The 19,503-nt window shown below is 50.5% G+C and overlaps 1 protein-coding gene across 2 annotated transcripts; it reads left to right on the top strand.

The window, feature by feature from the left end:
* Positions 1 to 353: 353 nt before the first annotated feature.
* Positions 354 to 6,722, top strand: KCNS2 (potassium voltage-gated channel modifier subfamily S member 2). Of its 2 annotated transcripts, none has more exons than XM_070802854.1 (2): positions 354 to 593; positions 1,788 to 6,722. In XM_070802854.1, exon 2 carries the CDS (start codon positions 1,831 to 1,833, stop codon positions 3,262 to 3,264), a length of 1,434 nt encoding a protein of 477 aa, XP_070658955.1. In that variant the 5' UTR covers positions 354 to 593; positions 1,788 to 1,830; the 3' UTR covers positions 3,265 to 6,722. The 2 variants fall into 2 exon arrangements, with proteins under 2 accessions (XP_070658955.1, XP_019829061.1); XM_019973502.2 differs by lacking the exon at positions 354 to 593 and adding an exon at positions 924 to 1,140.
* The last annotated feature ends 12,781 nt before the right edge of the window (positions 6,723 to 19,503 follow it).

The raw sequence follows: 19,503 nt of genomic DNA, 5'->3' as shown, positions 1-19,503 counted from the left end.
CTGCCATTGTGTGCACACATCACAATGACAAGCCCCAGGTTCCCCTGTTCCAACACACTGTACACATTTTCCCCACTACCCCAGAGGTCCTATTTTTAATTAACGCTGTGCAGACCGTGAAAAGCCCTACTTTCCTCAGTCTATACACACAGACACACACACAGTTCCCAGCCATCCTCCGAAGCTGGCACACCACCCCGGCCTGCACACACACAGTGCCCACACAGAGCTCCCAAACAGAACTCCGTGACTCCCTCCCACGCCGGTAGGGCCTGCGCTCCCGGCCCCAGCAAGCTAGGCTTAGCTCGACCTTGGGTTTCCATGCCCCCCGCTTCTCCCCCTTCTTCCCCCATTCCTTTCCTCACCACCCCGCTTCCCCCGCAGCCTCAGAAAACTTTTCAGCAGGTCCTTGAAAGGGGGAAACCTGGAGTTCCTCGCGTCCCGCCCTTCCCCCCCGGACGGACACGAGTCGCCGGTCATTCCCCAGCTCGGCTCCGCCCGAGAGACTCAAGTAGGGAAAGGTCACCGTAGGCAGCCCCCTGCCTGCGCCCTGGAAGCAAGAGGGTGGTCATAACAGCCTGTCATCAGGGGAGGTAGGTGAGTGATCGGGAAAGGTGTTGGCTCGGCCTCGAGCCGCGGGCGCGAAGGGGTCTCCGCGACGCCGAGGCGGTAGCCTCTCCCGGAGTCCCGGCGGCGGCCTCGCGTGGAGCTGGGAGGCGCGGAGCTGTCCGTTCAGCACCACCGCGCCGCGCCCCAGAGCAGGGCCCGCGCAGAGGCGCACGGGCTCGGCTCCAGCTCCGGATCCCGCGGGCTGCGGCGCGCGTCGTTGTCTCTCCTCGGTGCCGAGGGGCGCGCGGATCTAAAGGGCGGGGGGGTGGGGGGAGGTGGCTCTGCGATCGTCGGGGCCACGCAGCCACCTGTGAGCCTCCCGCAACTGCGGACGGCGGCGGCCTCTCTGGCCGGAGACAGGAGGCGCTCGGCGGACCCCGCCCGCCCGCCGGGCGCACACACAGGCGCACACACACTCAGAGCACCCTCGCGCACACGCACAGCCAGCCGGCAGCGGCGGCCGCAGCGATGCTCGCCTGCAGGTCGGGGAAGTTTCCCGCCGGCCTCGGCCGCGGGCCCCAGAGCTCGCAGGTAAGCGCTTCCAGAACGCGCAGGGAGAGCCTGGGTAGCTCCGCCGGGTAAGGCGCGGCGCACGCGGCTCCGGGGCACGGCGCCAGGCGGGCGGGGGAAGCCCGGGGCGGAGGACGGGTCTTCAGTCTCGGGGGGCTGGACTCCGGCGACGCCGGGCCGGCCCCCTTACCCTGTTCTGGGGTTAAGGATTCGAGAGGTGGATTTCCCCGCCACCCCCCTCCCGAAGCTACGCGCCCCCCCATCTCGGCCCAGCCCTGCCGGTGCGCATCCCAGCTCTGGTCCCGCCTGTCTGCGGCGAGAGGGCGGGGGCGTCTCCTCGGCCCGCCCACGGGCAAGGTCAGCTAGCAGCTCGCGGAGCTGCTGGGGTGCGACCCCGGGCAGCGGAAAGCGACCGACAGAACCCCCAGGATGGGTGTGCGGGCGCGGCCATGCTAGTAGAAACATAACCCACCCTCCCCAACTCCAAGCCTTTCTTTGGGAGGCGGGGAGGCAAAGCCCAGAGAACGGTCCTCCCATCCCAGTGTCCTTCAGTACTCAGAGACACGCTGGAGAGAACTGGGCGCGCTAGAGACGGATGGGGACAAAGGAAGGGGTGCCCGAGCCCTGAGCGCCGGGCGCTCACCCGACGCGCTTGCTTTGGCTTACAGGTGTAGCGCCCCCGCGCGGCGCGGGCGGCCGGGCGTCTCCAGCATGACTGGCCAGAGCCTGTGGGACGTGTCGGAGGCCAACGTCGAGGATGGAGAGATCCGCATCAACGTGGGCGGCTTCAAGAAGCGGTTGCGCTCGCACACGCTGCTGCGCTTCCCCGAAACGCGCCTGGGCCGCCTGCTGCTCTGCCACTCGCGCGAGGCCATTCTGGAGCTCTGCGACGACTACGACGATGCCCAGCGCGAGTTCTACTTTGACCGCAACCCCGAGCTCTTCCCCTACGTGCTGCACTTCTACCACACCGGCAAGCTTCACGTCATGGCAGAGCTGTGCGTCTTCTCCTTCAGCCAGGAGATTGAATACTGGGGCATCAACGAGTTCTTCATTGACTCCTGCTGTAGCTACAGCTACCACGGCCGCAAAGTGGAGCCCGAGCAGGAGAAGTGGGACGAGCAGAGCGACCAGGAGAGCACCACGTCCTCCTTCGACGAGATCCTGGCCTTCTACAACGACGCCTCGAAGTTCGATGGGCAGCCCCTGGGCAACTTCCGCAGACAGCTGTGGCTGGCGCTGGACAACCCCGGCTACTCGGTCCTGAGCAGGGTCTTCAGCGTCCTGTCCATCCTCGTGGTTCTGGGGTCCATCATCACCATGTGTCTCAATAGCCTGCCAGACTTCCAGATCCCTGACCGCCAGGGCAACCCGGGCGAGGACCCCAGGTTCGAAATCGTGGAGCACTTCGGCATCGCCTGGTTCACCTTTGAGCTGGTGGCCAGGTTTGCCGTGGCCCCCGACTTCCTCAAGTTCTTCAAGAATGCCCTAAACCTGATTGACCTCATGTCCATCGTCCCCTTTTACATCACGCTGGTGGTGAACCTGGTTGTGGAGAGCACGCCTACCTTGGCCAACTTGGGCAGGGTGGCCCAGGTCCTAAGGCTGATGCGGATTTTCCGCATCTTAAAGCTGGCCAGACACTCCACTGGTCTCCGCTCCCTGGGGGCCACCCTGAAATACAGCTACAAGGAAGTAGGGCTGCTTCTGCTCTACCTTTCTGTGGGGATTTCCATCTTCTCTGTAGTGGCCTATACCATTGAAAAGGAGGAGAACGAGGGCCTGGCCACCATCCCTGCCTGCTGGTGGTGGGCCACCGTCAGTATGACCACCGTAGGGTATGGGGATGTGGTCCCGGGGACCACGGCAGGGAAGCTGACCGCCTCTGCCTGCATCCTGGCAGGTATCCTGGTGGTGGTACTGCCCATCACCTTGATCTTCAATAAATTCTCCCACTTTTATCGGCGCCAGAAGCAACTTGAGAGCGCCATGCGCAGCTGTGACTTTGGAGATGGAATGAAGGAGGTCCCTTCCGTCAATTTAAGGGACTATTATGCCCATAAAGTTAAATCCCTCATGGCGAGCCTGACGAACATGAGCAGGAGCTCGCCAAGCGAACTAAGTTTAAATGATTCCCTACATTAGCTGGGAGGGCTTGACATCCTCAAACCCACATTGCTGAGCTGTCTCTTGTGCCCCTGGCACAGTCCAGGTACCCTAGGGTTATGGTGTGAGGAGTATGCCCAGCCCCAAAGGGGAGAGAATGCATGGGATCTGCACCCCAGGTTGCTTTTACAGTATTTAGGATCATTTTTAGAGGGTGGTGTGTCTGACACCATGCCTTTGCACCTTTCAGTGAAATGACACTCACTGGTCTTCGCATCGTGGGCATAAAATGTTCACCTTTCTGCCGGATGAGTACCACCTAGAATGCTAATTTCTCTGTTCATTGTGTTCTCTCATCTAGTGCTCATGGCCCAGGACTGTCTCTGAGTTGTTTGTGCTCCTGTTTCTGAGGCTGTCATGTGAATTCCATAAAAAAGCCCCCACGAATATGTCCTGTGGAAACACATCTGTGGGGCCTGCAAGGATAGGATGAGGTTTTGCTCACAGTCAGGTGAAAACAAAATCTCAATTATTTATCCATTGCTTTCATTTAGTTTTAATATCAAACAAAGAGAATGTGAAGTTAAGTAGACATGACCGATTCAAGTCTGCGAGTTGTTTTTGTCAATGATCTGTATTGTGACTTGCATGGGTACCCTGCTCACCTTTCAAATGATGTACACCCCTGTTCGCCTCTTAATGTTGCTCTTTAGAGAATGTTAGTTTGTTAAACATGTAGTGAAGACTGAAATTTTCCCCAAGAATAGATGCATTAGGGCTAGGGACTTCAGCTAAACATAGGCCAAATCGCATGATGCTTGAAGATCTTTCAGAATCAGGCCTCATTCTTTCCTGGGTGGTTGCAGGGACATTTATTTCTTGCTGAGGTTGCTGGTCTAGGTCATTTGACCAAACTTTGCTGTCTTAGCTATTAGCATGTTTCTGAAATGTTTCTTTTTTAAGGTGTTTAGAAATAAGATCGTGTTGTCTTTCTCAACTAACAAGTTTACTGTTGTATTGTCTTTCTGAGGCAAACGTTGGGCTGCTAGCAAGGGCGGTAGCTTAGAAAATTTTGTTACCTGCTCTGAAAGCTTAGATAAAGCTTTTATTTCCAAGCAGAGTTTACTTAGATAATTTTGCTTCTAGGATACGGTATGTAACACACAATGCTCTAATCACCCCAGAGTTCCTGGTATGACATGGACACCCGGTGGCATGAAAGTGTGTACTCAAAATATAGACAAGTGGCTTATCCAGGATGGAAATATTATAGTTCTTATTTCCATTTCAGCTGCCTTTTGTTGGGGGGAAGGTTGGTGGAGGCCAGGAGAAAGGAAAGAGTTGTAAAACAAAAAAGCATTGTTAATAAAATGTCATATATAATTGCAAACTTCTTGAAAAGCTTGATGCTATTTTAAAGACCCTTAAACTTTCAAACTTGGGTTGAAGATTAAGAACTCTTTCCTTTTCCAAAATGCCCTCCCTCCTTCTTCTTCAGTTAAGCAGCATGTAGCATTTTGAAGGGTTAACTTGGGTCATTCTCTGTTATATTCTAGGTAATCAGATGGTGTTCCAGTTGGCCTCCATTGTTGTTCTTCTTTGGAAAGGCTACAGAATCCAGGGGTCCACACGTGGAGTTAGGCAGGCTTTTTCTCCAGGGCTTGGATCTTCCTTAAAAAGGTCCATTTTGTCTCTTAGTTGGTTGAAGGTAGTACATACCCTTCAGATAGAGTGAGGATCTTGTCAGAGGCTTTATGTACTTGTAGTTGCCATGGCTACACAGAGAGGGCCATTTGTTGGATGAATGCACTAGTCACTTACGCCTTTGGGTCCCCAGTTCAAATCTCTCCATCAGACTGGAGCCTCGTAGGGAGCAGGGAGGCAGCCACCTCCTAGTGCTACCTGGTCTACCATCTACTCCATTTCTCAGAGTAAGGAAAGGTTTATCAGGAAAGGTGAGATGCCTTAGGGGCAACCAGCCACCAAGTCAGAAGAGCAGGGTTATTTCTCAGAATTTGCACATGTAGCACTTGGCTTTGGCTGATGTTAGCAGCACCAGAAGGCAGAGAATTTATGAAATCATCTCCAGCTGCACTGGGGCAGGTGATGGTACAAATTCGTGAAGACTGTTCAGTTTGCCAAGGCTGATGGTATTGGGTCACTGAGCATGGTATCCACAGTCACTGACCAGAACACTTGTGAAAAGAGGAAACAAGGCCGGAGGCTGAATAGCTCAGTCACTCTCCTCAGTATTCTTTTTAAACAGGAAGGTTTTTACCACTGAAACAAAGATACTTCTAGTGGTTACTCTTTGCTGATATGAAAGCTGGAAAACTTGACTTTTCATTTTGGTGATGACTTGCATTTATCTGGTGCCTTTCATTGGGGGAATCCCAAAGTGCTTTAGAGACTGTCTTTTTAATATCTTTTGTACATATATATATATATATATATACTCTTATAAAATATTATTTTGCCCATCCTGGAATTTCAGTCACTTCCAAGCATGAGAATAGCCTAATAGCATTGAGGGCTCCAAGCAGTGGTTTCAGATAAGAGGGCGAGAAACCAACCCAGCTGGCTTGAACACTGGAGTTAATTCCCACAGAGAATGGAGATGAAACTCTGATCCAGGGGGAAAGAACCCTTCCTTCCTTTCCCACAAAGTAGCACCGAGGTACCAGGTACACAGGTCACAAGAGCTCTCGGTGGGGCTTTGATTAACCTTGTCAGATAACATTTGATGGAGCAGTTTCTTCTGGTCCCTGAAACTATTCGGTGCAGGGAAGGAGTTGGGAAGGGGTCAGGGGAATTTTCTGTTCTGTTTCTGGAGTTGAGAGTATGATTATGAGCTGACAGCTTTGGCCACCAGGCTGCCAGACTGACCCATCAACCCCCTTTGGAGGACACAGACGAAGCTTCAAAGCACCTGTGTCCAGCTGTGGGCTTGAGAACAGCTTCGCTGCCAACACTTGAAGGTTGTTCTTTTCAATGCCACTGAGACAAAGATATAGGTCATGCTTTTCTCGAAATGTATGTGATAAGCATTTTGAGAGCGCTGGCTGGGAAGTGACACCATGTCTTTACTGCACAGATGCATGTTGGTTATCGTCCAGTGTTTTCTGTCAACCCCCTACATTTCCTGGCTTTGTTACCAAGGAGGGGCATGTTGTAATGCCGAGCTGATGTGTAGCTCCTAAGGTAGTAATTGGTATTTACCGCTTGGATTTGTTATTTCTACTCGTCTTAGTGTTCAAATAATGGAACTACCTGCTAATTCTTGCTTCACTTCGAAGAAAATGATATGTTATGCACTTTGGGATAGCCGTGATCTGTACAGGCTGTGTGTTATCTCCTTGAAGGCTTAACTGGTATTTCTTGTATGTTTTAACAGCATGACTTGTTACAGAGTTGTAATTTTAAAAAATCAAGAATGCTGTATTTGTGCTGTCAGTTTTAACACTCATTAACATGCTACTGTGCAGGCATTGATGCAACCCCGAGGAGCCCTTCTGTGTGACGGCTGCATTTTAGCCTCTGTGCCTTGACTCAGCAATGAGGGGTAACACTGACACACTCAGGGCTCCAGCCTCGAAGAGTATGAGGATTAAATAGAAAATGGTTGCTGACCCTCCCTTAGGGCACTTCAGTTACACATGGAGTGGCAAACACAACAAGGGCGTTTGACACTGGGAACCAGATTTCTTGAGAAAGTCTGGGCTTGTTGAACATTTGTGGGGAAGGAAGAGGAGTCCATTCTTCTTTGGGGGTATGGAGAGGTGGGGTCCTTTTTTCACCAGGACCTGGAGCAACCAGCCTGCTCTGTTGTGGGAATGGTTATGAATTATTGGAGCCCCTGTGAAACAGACACCCCTGGTAGGGTTTGCCCCCTCCTGTCTTGTTCAGTACTACCAACGGGTCTGCTAGTGCCAACCTCACCCCACCTGGTTGCCATGCCCCCCACTGCTACAGTGCCTCCCTGGCAGCAAGTTGGGGTCCTGGGAAACCAGAGTGTCTTGGCTGGTTTGCTATGACTATTGCTGGGGGAATTGGCCCTTAGTACCTACTTAACCCAGTAGTGACCTGGCCTATGGGGCTTCCCCAGTGGCTCAGTGGTAAAGAATCTACCTGCAATGCAGGAGACGCAGGTTCGATCCCTGGGTCAAGAAGATCCCCCTGGAGAGGGGTATAGCAACCCACTCCAGTATTCTTGCCCGGCAATCCTACGGACAGAGGAGCCTGGCAGGCTACAGTCTGTAGGATCTCAAAGAGTTGGACACAACTGAATGGCTGAGCATGAACGGCCGTGTGACCTAGCCTATGAGCCATTCTTAAGGCCACGTGAACCCGTAGGGAGGTCCCTGGGCTAACTGGGCTTTGCTCCCAGTTTTGCCTTCAACTCTGTGATCTTAGGCACCTCACTTGGCCTCTCTGAGCCTCACATCCCCCTGCTGCAAAATGAGGAGCCTGGATTAGATCAACCTTAAAGCCCTGCCCAGTTCTTCATCTCAACGTAAACACAGAATTTCTGCACGGTGCTCCATGTCCTCCATCTAGCGCCGAGCGGAACTCAATAGCCTTACTTTATTTTTAACAGAGCAGAGGGACTGCTCCGTTTGCTTCCATCTCTCTTCCCAAAAGCCAACCACAACAGGTAACAATGTCAGGGACAACAATACCAGAGAAAACACTTGGGCTGGTGCCTGAGTCAGGGAAATAGAGGTTTAAAAGAATCAAGGCAGTCTCCTGTGGGTTTTAGGCTATTGACACCAAATCCAAATTTCTGCTATTAAAAATCACTAGAGAGGAAAATCCCATTGATCTCATGTGGCTCCAGGGCTAACTCTTTGCCCATTTATGTTTGCTGCCTCTGTGAAGCCCGGCTGGTCCCCCAGCCATGCCCATGAGATCTGGACAATGGCAAGTGGGTTGCCCGCCTTCCACACTGAGTTCTCACCAAGGGGCGGTGGCATCTGCAAGTGTCCCCTTCTGTGTAACCTCCAGAAGGGTGTGCCGACAGCCTGGTCCCGTCTCACAGCAGCTGAAGAAGGGGACTGTCAATCCAGCATGGAGAAGGTACTCTCGGCCAGCAGAGACCCTGTGTTCCCCCAATGCATGTCCTCCCTACAGCGGGGGGCGGGGGGGGGTGATACCTGGATGTTCAGGGATATTTTGGGGGATTCCTTGCCTCCCAAAAGGAAAAAAAACAAATACTTCCTCTTAAGGGAAGAACTTAAATACTGCACTCGCATGGTTATTATCTTCTCCTATTTTTAGGAGGACTTTTAACCAGCGTTTCTACCCAAGGACCTTTATCTGAGTATCAGATTCAGTTAATAGTGTAGATCTGAAAACAGGCAGCATGTTCTCCCTTCTGCGACCTCATTTGTCAATATCATCACCCTCCTGGTGAAATTCTCCAAAGCAAAGGACTTTGTCTGCCAGTGACAAGTCGATGCTTTCAGAAGAACATCCACACACACAATAAGACTGGAGGAGAAGAGGGTAGGTGTGCCAGGAGCTAGTGAAAGTTCCTGCAGAAGAAAAAGGGGAATAGGAAGAAGCCAGGGAAAAGAGGAAAAAGAAAAGAGGGTACAAAAGGAGAGAGTGAATACAAGAAAAGGCAGAGAGGAAGGACGTGAAAGAGCAGTTAGGGAGGCTGAGAGAGGCTATGTTTAATGCAGTTATTTCAGGCCTTCCGTTGAATTCATTTTATTTCCAGGCAACAAAACAGACTCTGAGTCCAACAGTGGCCTCCTGGGAAGTAACTATTTCTGGAGGCAACTCCCACCCCACCCCCCAGCCCCTCCACTCCCCTCCCCATCAAAAGGGTTCATGGTCTGCTGGAAGAGAGATATGGAAAGTACCGAAAGCCTTGGGCGTCAAGGAGGCAGTGGGGACGCACAGAAAGGAGGGGCGGATGGTCCCCTTAAAGACGGGACTTCTGGCCTCAAATAGAAAGAGGACCAAATGGTGGCCAGAGGTGGTGGGGCAAGTCAGGAACTGAGACACAGAGGGAAGGGAAGGGGAAGAAACTTCCATGCTCAGGGACCCACACCAGCAAAGACACGGAGACCTCCCTGGCCAGCGTGTGTGAGATACATGTGAGCTAGTGTGGTTGAAATGAAGTGTGGTACAAAAACAGTCCCTGGCAAAGCCACCAAAAGAGCTTAGGCGTCATTCTTTTGTCACAGGGTTGGGACACCCTGACCAGCTAATGCTGTTGCGACAGGATCCTGGGCGCAGCTTGGAGGCCTGGGAGGGGTTGGGAGACCTGCCTGAGGTCACTGCCATAGTGCAAGCTAGCTACAAAGGAAGCAAGCTGCAGAAGAAGGGGCAGAACGAGCTGCCAAGGAGGTCAACCCTACCGGACTCCATCGACTGCTGGATGTGGGGAAGAGAGATGGAGGGCTGGGATGGCTTCTGGGTGCAGGGGAGGGTGATGGTGAACCAAGAGAGGCTGGGAATACCTGGATCCATCCCCGAGCAGAGTCGTGTTGCCGGGTGCCTGGGCAACACGCAGATGGAGCTTGCAGAGGGCAGAGGGAAGCCTGGCATGGGACTCCTCAGCAGAGAATGGAAGTTGAGGCCATGGGTGGGATTACCTGGGAAGTGAATGGAGAGACACAGAAGAAATAAAAGGTCCCTGCGGAAGACCAGCATCCGAGGGGCAGCCACAGGGATGATGAAGTCCAAGGCCTTGCCTTTCTCTGCCGGCTCATTAGAGCTGTCGTCCTATTTCTCTGCTTTCCCCTGAGAAATCCCCGGAGGGTGAACTCTGCCAGCGGCGGCTTCAGCTTTCCTCTTGATCTGCTTCCTTGTTTTATCTCTGTGATTGGCTTCTGTTCCCATCACTCCTTCCAAATCACCCTCTTGAAGGCCACCAGGGGCATTCCGGATCGCTAAGCTGGTGACCCATAGCTCTTCAGGTTCCCCATAGACAACCTCTTCGCTCTCTGCCCTCCCTCCTCTTTTTGGACCCTGCAACACGGGTTCTCTGGGCTCTGCCTTTTCCTGTCATACCCCCACTGGGTCTTCGTCCTCCTTATTGACCCTCTTCATCATGCATGTCCCCCAAACTTCGGTCCAGCAAGCCACAGCCTTAACCAGTGTGCAGGTGTCAACCTGCCTGACCCCATGTCACTTCCGGGGTCCATGCATATTATCCATGGGCATTTGGAAGTCACCATTTCTAGCTCGTGTATCCACCCCGAGCTTCTTCTTCCTCCTGCCTTCTCCTTCACATCTGTTAAGGGAACCTCGGTGCTCTCAGCCACTCAGATTGATATTTCAAGTCATCTGTGAATCTTCTCCACTGAGTTAGCTATTCACTCACCATAGCAAGCATTTTTTGACAGCTGACTAATTACCAAGCACCATATTAGACGTGAGGGTGATACAGGTAAAGGGCATTGCTCCTGACCTCTCAGCAGTGTAGACTTTATAGCTATTTTATTGTGCATTGGAATCATTTGAAAGTGAAAGTGAAGTCGCTCAGTCATGTCTGACTCTTTGTGACGCCATGAACTGTAGCCTACCAGGTTCCTCTGTCCGTGGGATTTTCCAGGCAAGAGTACTGAAGTGGGGTGCCATTGCCTTCTCCAGTGGATCTTCCCGACCCAGGGATCGAACCTTGGTCTCCCGCATTGTAGGCAGATGCATTATCATCTGAGCCACCAGGGAGTCCTTGGAATTATCTGGTATGCTTTTAATAGTGTAGATTCCTGGGCATCACTCCACCTACAAAATCAAAGTCTTAGGAGTGAGCCCCAGGAATTTACACTCTGAAGCTCCCAGGTGATTTTGATGCAAGTGGTTTTCAGACCCACATGGAGAAACACCAGGGTCTAGGGATACCCCTTGCAGAACTCTCACTGTCCCTCCATTACTTGCACACCCTCTTGAACAGCAAGTTTTATCAATGCTTTCTTCATCGGATCTCACACACTGGTCCCTTCATATGCATTCTAAAGGTGCCCACCCCACCTCAGTCCATTTCCAGCAGACGCATGCCCATTCCCCTCCAGTCCATCCTTTTCTGCAACCGCCTCTCCCAGGCTCATCTTCCCCTTCCTGTATCTTAGACCTACTGGTGACTTCTTCAGAAGCTGGTGCTGATGTTCAAAATAAGCACCACAGATATTAAGGGTCACAGCTGGGGAGATGAAAAGTCTGCATGGACCCATTAAGGCTCTAGACAGAGAAAAGGGCCCTATTTAGGAAGGAGTGCCTTTCAATGGGACAACCAAGGACAGGTGATAGGGACATAAAGATTTGTAACAAAGAACACAAAAGTTGACAGCAGGAAGGGCCTGAGTGATCAGGTTCCCCACCTGTCCAGCGATGGCCAATCCTGAGTCTTAGACAACCACATGAAAGTGTTAGTTGCTCAGTCGTGTCCGACTCTTTGTGACCCCATGAACTGTAGCCCGCCAGTCTCCTCTGTTCATGGAATTCTCCAGGCAAGAATACTGGAGCGGGTAGCCATTCCCTTCTGCAGGAGGTCTTCCCAACCCAAGGATCGAACCCAGGTCTCCTGCATTGCAGGTGGATTCTTTACCATCTGAGCCACCAGGGAGTCCTAGACTATGGTTTCCTAAAGACACTGGTGGGTCTGTCCAGCACAGAGTCCCTGATATGCAGGCATGTGGTGTGAGGCAGGCAGACTGGGGGAATATGGTAGAAACAGAATTGGGGTTCACAGGGTGGGGAGGTTCCCACTCAAAACTCTTCTCATCATCGCCTACATCTCCAGACACTTAAAGACCTCTGAGCTATTTCCAGACATACTATGAAAAGAACTGAAGTGTTATCCGTCAGACACCCATCTAACCATTTCCGAAGAGGAGAACTGGCATGAGTCACTTTTGATCTGTCAGCTTTGTATTGATTTTCCTGGCAAATTTTGTGGGTCTGCCAGGGCCGACTCCACTGGGAGCAGCTGAATTGTAACCCACTGTGCTCAGGGTCAGTTGTTACAAAGGCCACTGGCACGGGGTCACTGCCTGCAGTTCTTTTTGTGGAACGCGTGGGAGGAGAGGAGGGAAATAGCGACGCAGGAAACCAAGGATGGCCCCCGGCTTTCCCACTGCTTTCCCATACGCTGTCCTCACCGAGCTCCCAGATCTGAGGTTTGCTTTTGGAATGAGGTGCTGCTGGAACCAGGGGAGCCCCAGAAGTCATGCTGGGTTCTTCCTCTGCTGTCTTCCACTCTGCCCTTCCTTGCGCCCTGGGACCTGGGAGCCGAGCTGAGGCATTTAAATGTTACTATGTAATTTGCCAGTTTAAAAACACGAACTCCGTGATTACTCCGTAAAAGGCCCTCTCATGTTAAAAAGATAAAAAGAAAAATATAAATTCCAATCCATCCCACTGCCCCTCGCCTTTACCCATGCTCCCTGGCCTCGACCATGGGAATATGTAAACGTGTGTCAGAGCTTTAGAACTAGCAAGATGCTCTGAGTCCTGGTGTTCAGGGACTCGTTTGTGCTGATATTTCAGGGACGAGCTTGATGCCTGGAAACTGCAGTGTGCAGATGTTATGTGTTCAGAGAGACTGGAGAGCCAGTCTCAGCAAACAGTGCCAGAAGGGGACCCCAGAGGCAGAATTAAATCAACCGAGAGCCCAGAGCTATCATTTAGCTGGGAGCCAAACTCCTTGCCCAGCCCAGTGCTGAGTGCAGTAGGTGCCCCCGGTCCTCAATACTGTCATGGGTGCCATCTCTGAAAATGTACTTCAGATGGCACCCCTCACGCCCCCGCCCCCGCCGCCAGCAGCACATGGGAGAATACACATGTGTGCGTGCCTGTATCTAAGTTTGTCCATGTGCGCACAGCACGAGGGTCTCTGTGAATTCATGTGTGTGTCTCAGTGTCTATGTGTCTGTGTGTGTGGGTGTGTTCGTGCCCTTGTGTGTCTGTCTGAATGTGGGGGTGCAATGACAGGGGGTAGTCTTGCCCTTTAAAGGAAAGAGGCGGCACCAGCTGCTCCCCGGGGCTCCCACTAGATGTGACTTCCATAGAGGGGCTTTCTCTGCACTCGCCCCGACTTCAAAGACATCTTTCTACCACCCAGTGCCTCTGCCTTACTTCTCATAGCGTTCAGTACTTTTCCTTCTTAGCTCTTCTTGTGACTTGTCACTTTTGCTTATTGGGTGATGTCTGTCATCCTCACTCGCTGGAAGCTCAGAGGGCAGGGACATTTGTCTCCAGGGCTCAGCACAGTGCCTGGCACAGAGTAGACAATGCTGGCAAGTCATAAATGAACCAAGGGCAGAGTGGCCAGCTAAAGTCTGGGGTTCAGGCCCTCTCACTGGAAATGCTGCTGGAAAAATGGTAGGTCCCTGGGAATCAGGGTGAGTGCTGCGTCCCTGAAAGGAGGGTTGGGAGGCCTTTGTAAAGGAGTATCACTGCATGGCCATCCTTGGCACGGTGTCCTGGGCTGGAAGACCTGTGACGTGCTGGTCAGGCAGTGCCACCTTTGAGGTTGGAAAGGACTGCCTCCCTGCAATGTGCATTTCTAAGTGCGCCTCAGAATCCAGAGAGGGCTCCCCAGACATTCCCGTTGAATAAGGACTAATGCATGAACCAGCGTGCAGGGAATAACATCAACACGGCCTTGTATTCAAGCACCCCATTCCTCTATGGCAGGACCCACAGGCACGCCCACATTGCCATCCAGAGAGCAGAGAGCGCCAGATGAGCTCACTGGTGGGATGGCAGGGATCACTTTGCACTGGTCAGAGGAACAGTCTTGACATTGCTGCGTGGCTGGTCCTCCACCACAAACCAGAACCTGAATCTGAGCCCTTCCTTTAACTGTGTCTTCCTTGTGGCTTTGTTGTTGTTGCTCAGTCCCTAAGTCGTGCCCGACTCTTTCAGATCCCGTGGACTGCAGCACGCCAGCCTTCCCTGTCCTTCCCTGTCTCCCGAAGTTTGCTCACACTCACGCCCATTGAGTCGCTGATGTCCTTGGGGCTGGTTAAGCAAAACGCGCCTGCGCACTGACCAGCCCTGCCGCTCATGGCTGAGATGCTGAAGAAGTGGGTGGGGCTTGTGCTGGGCGGGGGGGGGGGGGGGGGGGGGAGGAGTACTTCCGGTGCAGACATGACTTCCGCGCCCTGTGAGATGTTGGCCACTCAAGGCGCATCTTCGGCCATCAGAGAAGAGATGACATCTAAGCAGGGACTTGCAGCGTGAGGAGGGGTGTCAGAGAGAAGAACATGTGCCCAGGTTCCTGGGAGGCAGGACCTAGAAGGCACAGACGCAGGCAGCATCAAACGTGCTCCGCTGAGCTTGGACAGAGTGGAAGCCGGCTGCGGGGATAGAACCAGAGGCTGCTCCAGCATCCACTCAGAGGTGAATGGATGGTGGGGACTAGGCCAGGAGTCCAGGTATGCAGCCGGGAGGCCAGCGGCCAGAGGCTCCCGGGCTCCAAGCAGATGGGGGCCCTTCAGCTTCCAGCCCAGGTTCAAGGTGGCAGCCTTAAAGGCGAATTTGTTCCAAATTTAAGGCAAATGTATTAAAATGTATGAAAGTGAAAGTGAAGATGCTTAGTCGTGTCCGACTCTTTGCAACCCCATGGACTGTAGCCTACCAGGCTCCTCTGTCCATGGGATTTTCCAGGCAATAGTACTGGAGTGGATTGCCATTTCCTTCTCCAGAGGATCTTCCCGACCCAGGGATCGAACCCGGGTCTCCCGCATTGTAGACAGGTGCTTTACCGCCTGAGCCACCAGGGAAGTCCTATTAAAATGTATAGATTTTAATTTATACTGTGTAAAATATGCGCACAACAAACTGTGGGAAATTCTTCAAGAGATGGGAATACCAGACCCTCTTATTTTTTGAGAAACCTGTATGCAGGTCAAGAAGCAACGGTCAGAACCTTACACAGAACCACAGACCAGTTCAAAACTGGGAAAGGAGTCTGTCAAGGTTGTATATTGTCCCCCTGTTTATTTAACTTATATGCAGAATACATCATGTGAAATGCCGGGCTGGGTGAGTTAGAAGCTGGAATCAAGATTGCCAGGAGAAATATCAGCAACCTCAGATAGGCAGATGATACCACTCTAATAGCAGAAAGCAAAGAAGACCTAAAGATCCTCTTGATGAGGGTGAAAGAAGAGAGTGAAAAAGCTGGCTTAATACTCAATATTAAAAAAAAACAAACACTAAGATCATGACATCCAGTCCCATCAGATCAGATCAGATCAGTCGCTCAGTCGTGTCCGACTCTTTGCGACCCCATGAATCGCAGCACGCCAGGCCTCTCTGTCCCTCACCTGTTGGGGGCCAGAGTGAGGTACTCCGCCCATGGCAAAGGTCATGAGGAAGGAGGCTCGACATACGCAAAGGCGGGATCGAGCCTCAGGAGTCCCCCTGGAAATCCTCGAGCGTCTACCCCCATAACCAGAGCCTGCCTACTTTACTACTTTGTGCTCTTACCTACACCTCTGACTTTACGGGGGGCTGTCCCCCACCACCTCTTTCGGAGAAGGAGTTAACTTAGGGCTCCAGTTTATAATAATTCCTGGGCGTGATAAGAGTGTTTTAACCTACAAACTCCTCTGAAGGTTCTCTAGCCTGCCTGACAGGCTTGTCCGGCCACATGTGATTGCTCACAGCCTCCCAACCTTGAGAGGCACAAGATGCTTTAAACCCTCTAAAAACAGGTTCTTTAGAGAAGTTAGAAAACTATTAGTATAAGTATAACGGGCTGATTAGAAATTGTATTGGTGAAGGGTTTTTCATTTGTTGAGCCAATGTTTGTTGCTAAGTCTCCACATCCCCTGCCCTTACACACATTAATGAATATATAGAAGAAATAAGTATTAACCTTTGATATTAATCACGTTAGACCTTAGGCTAAGTAAATTCTTTCCTTAGCTAAAACCCACTACACCCTCACCCTGTAGGAATGTAACTTTACTTGGGTGGCGTCTGTTTTGAGAATAATCAGCCCTGGAGAAATAAGTGTCCTGATTGACTGACCGCTGTCACAAGGAGAGGGTCGTAAATTGTCAGCAGGCCCCCCTGGCCAGAAGATGATGTAACACCCCTAAGACCTCTGTATACATTTGTGTGAAGCACCTGACTTTAATAAAAGTCAGGACTGCTGTCCCCACGTGACTTTTGTATAACATCTTAGTGTATAAAAACAGACTCTGGAAAATAAAGAATTGGGATCAGTTTCTCGAAATACTGGTCTCCCCATGTCGCTCTCTCTCTCACTCTGGTTGAGTCTCCATCTGGAGCGCGGAACCCACCATGCTTACTAATTATGCCTGGGCTTCTAAGATCCGACCGGGGAGGCCTCAGTGTCTCCTCTCCTTCGGGAGAACGGAAGGACGCCTGCGGCCTACGTAAGTGGTGCAAACTTCTTGTCTTGAAGTTTTATTGGTCTCCCGCGTAAACCAAGCTACTCAGCCTCTTTTCTCCACTGAATTTTCCTACTGAGCTATCCTCATTCTATTACTCTTTATATCTTTAATTAATACCTAATTGAAGCTATCGTATCCTGATCCTCGCCTATGCCGTCTCTCCTTCGAATACCCTGGATCAGCCGGGGCTGGTCCCCGGCAGGTGGCGCCCGAGACAGGGACTTTCGAAGGTAAGCTCCCCAAAGCAATCAGAGCCATCAGCTCTATTGCTCCCCGTTCTCGGAACAACTGGGTCAGCAGCCCTCTTGTTCCCCCACGGAGCAGTTTGGGTCACCAGCCCTACTGCTCCTCCCTCGGAACAGTTTGAGCCATCAGCCTACTGTTCCTCCCCCCGGAACAATCTGGGCCATCAGCCCTATTGTTCTTCCAATGTTCGGGACGGCTAGGACCCCACTCGAGGGTGCCGCGGACCCCCCTGTAGGATAGACAGGGCGAGAGGAGTGGGAAGTGTTGAAAGTGTTAAAGAGTTCGAGTTAGAGAGAAAAAATGGTTTCTGAAGTTAAAAGGCCAAAGAAAAGCCTGATCTTTTGAAAGCTAAAAGCTTTATCTTCTATTATATTTAACTTTCTGACATGGATAACACTGAAACTAAGAATGGCAACTCTTTATACAAGTAATCTTGAAACTGTTAAAGAAGCTACTGTTAATTTAGATACTTGGGTGAAGGTGAAAAAAAACAACTAAACACTTATCCTATAAATATGATTAAAAATGTTCTGGATCCTCATCATGAGGCTGTGGGATGACCTATGGGAGAGGCTATAGCGGTGGATGGTAGTGGGTCTCCACCTTCTGCGCAGATCATATTTTCTGCCATTGACAAGGAAGAGGAGGGACACTGTGCTCTACCTCCCGAGGAGTGAGAGGGCTTACAGGACGCTGCGGCCGGGCGCCCTGGCGAGCCCCCTCTCCCTCTACACAAACCTTTAAAAATTTATCCAACAATTTCTGATTTAAGGCGACTACTCCACCTCTGCTTGCACCTCCCAGGGCCTAAAAATTCCCCAGTTTACATCCAAAGTCTCCCAGAGCATTGCCTAAGGTTGAAAAAGATAAAAAAAGTTTTCTTTTAAACAAAGGAGCTTTTAAAAAATACACAATATACAGAGCCTACTCCTTGCAGAAAAACCCCCTCAGGGGGGCTTCACCCAAGCAAAAAAAAAAAAAGAGAGAGAGAAAAATAAAAAGAAAAAAGAAAAAAGTGAAAAAGAAAAAAGGAAAGAATATAGAGAAAGATCTAAAGATAGAAAAAGAACTAAAGAGTGAAAAGGAGAGAGGAACGGAGGAGGAAGGAATCAGGTAATGCAGCAAGATAGAAAAAGGAAAAAAGGAAGTTAGAAAAAGAGATACAGAGAGAAAGAGAGGGAGGAGGAAAGAAAAAGTTAGAGAGAAGGTAAAGGAAAAGAAATGAAAGAAAGAGAAGACAGTAAGAAGGAAGAAGGGAGAATGAAAGAGGGAAACAAGAAGGAAATGATAGAAAGTAAAAGAGAAGAGAAGAGGAAGGAAAAAAGATAGAGTGAGGGAAAGAAAACTTGAGAAAGATTTAAAGAGAAGAAGGAAGAAAAAATCAGCAGAGAGGAGAGGACTTACAGGACACTGTGGCCAGACGCCCTGGCGAGCTACCTCCCCCTCTGCGCAAACTTTTAAAAAAACTTATCCACCACTTTCTGATTTGGGGCGATAGCCGCCGCCTCCGTTTGCGCCTTCCAGGGCCCAAGAGTTCCCCACTTTGCCCCCAAAGCCTCTCAAAGTGTTGCCTAAGCCTGAAAAAGATAAAAAGTTTTTTAAACAGTGGAGCTTTTAAAACAGACTGCGTGCACAATATGCAGAGCGTGCTCCTTGGAGAAAACCCCCTCAGGGGGGTCTCACCCAGGCTAAGAGAAAAGCCAAACGGTAAGGGGATTTAGCAACAATATTAACCCTTGACGAGGTTACTCCAATTCCAACGGGAGTGGCTGGCCCCCTACCTGAGGGCATTGTAGGACTTGTGCTAGGGCGTAGCTCGCTTTCTTAAAAAAAAAAAAAGAAAGAAAGAAAAAGAATAAATAAATAAATAAAAAGAAAAAGAAAATTTCGGTGGTGCATGGTGTAGTAGATTCTGATTATATTGAGAAATTAAAGTTTTGTTCTCACCGCCTACTAAAACTGTGCAAATTAATAAAGGTCAAAGAGTAACACAGCTTTTGCTTTTTACCTTATTATCAGACAAGAAAAAACCTTGACTTCTCAGGCTAGGAGCCACAGAACATTTGGATTTAGTGATCTAGCCTTTCGGGTGCAGAAAATTACAGCTCCAAGGCCTTTAAAAGATCTTTTAATTCAAGAAAATAAAATGTCAGGGCTATTAGACACAGGAACAGACGTCTCTTAACATTGCTGGGAAAGACTGGCCTAGTTCCTGGCCCACACATACTACTAAAAATGAGTTGGTGGGATTAGAGAAAGTGATATGCGGGGTGAGAATGCTGTAGAAAAAAAAAAAAAAAAAGGTGAGGGAGAGTTTAAAACCTTGAAGAGTAGTGAGTTTCCTGTTGTTGGAAGTATTCAAGCAAAGATTAGATGGTTACTTGTCATCTAAAAAGCTATAGACCAGATTTAGGTTACAAAACAAAAACTGGAGAAGCTTATAAACATGTTGTGCAACACCTCTTTACTTGCTTCTCATATTTAGGTGTGCCAAAAGTTTTAAAAACTGATAATGCCCCTTTGAAGTTGCGGAGAGATTGTTTACTAACTTTAAATGATTTCCAAAAACTATTAGGGGACATTAATTGGATACGCCCTCATTTAAAACTGACTACTGCAGATTTAAAGCCTTTATTTGATTGCTTAA

Source organism: Bos indicus, chromosome 14, assembly GCF_029378745.1.
Source record: "Bos indicus isolate NIAB-ARS_2022 breed Sahiwal x Tharparkar chromosome 14, NIAB-ARS_B.indTharparkar_mat_pri_1.0, whole genome shotgun sequence".
NCBI lineage: Eukaryota > Metazoa > Chordata > Mammalia > Artiodactyla > Bovidae > Bos > Bos indicus.
Note: the sequence above shows the minus strand (reverse complement) of the source record. Positions and strands in the feature narration are given on the sequence as shown.

Excerpts from the sequence above, each read along its gene's own strand:
- KCNS2 (XM_070802854.1), top strand. The coding sequence starts at position 1,831 with ATGACTGGCCAGAGCCTGTGGGACGTGTCGGAGGCCAACGTCGAGGAT.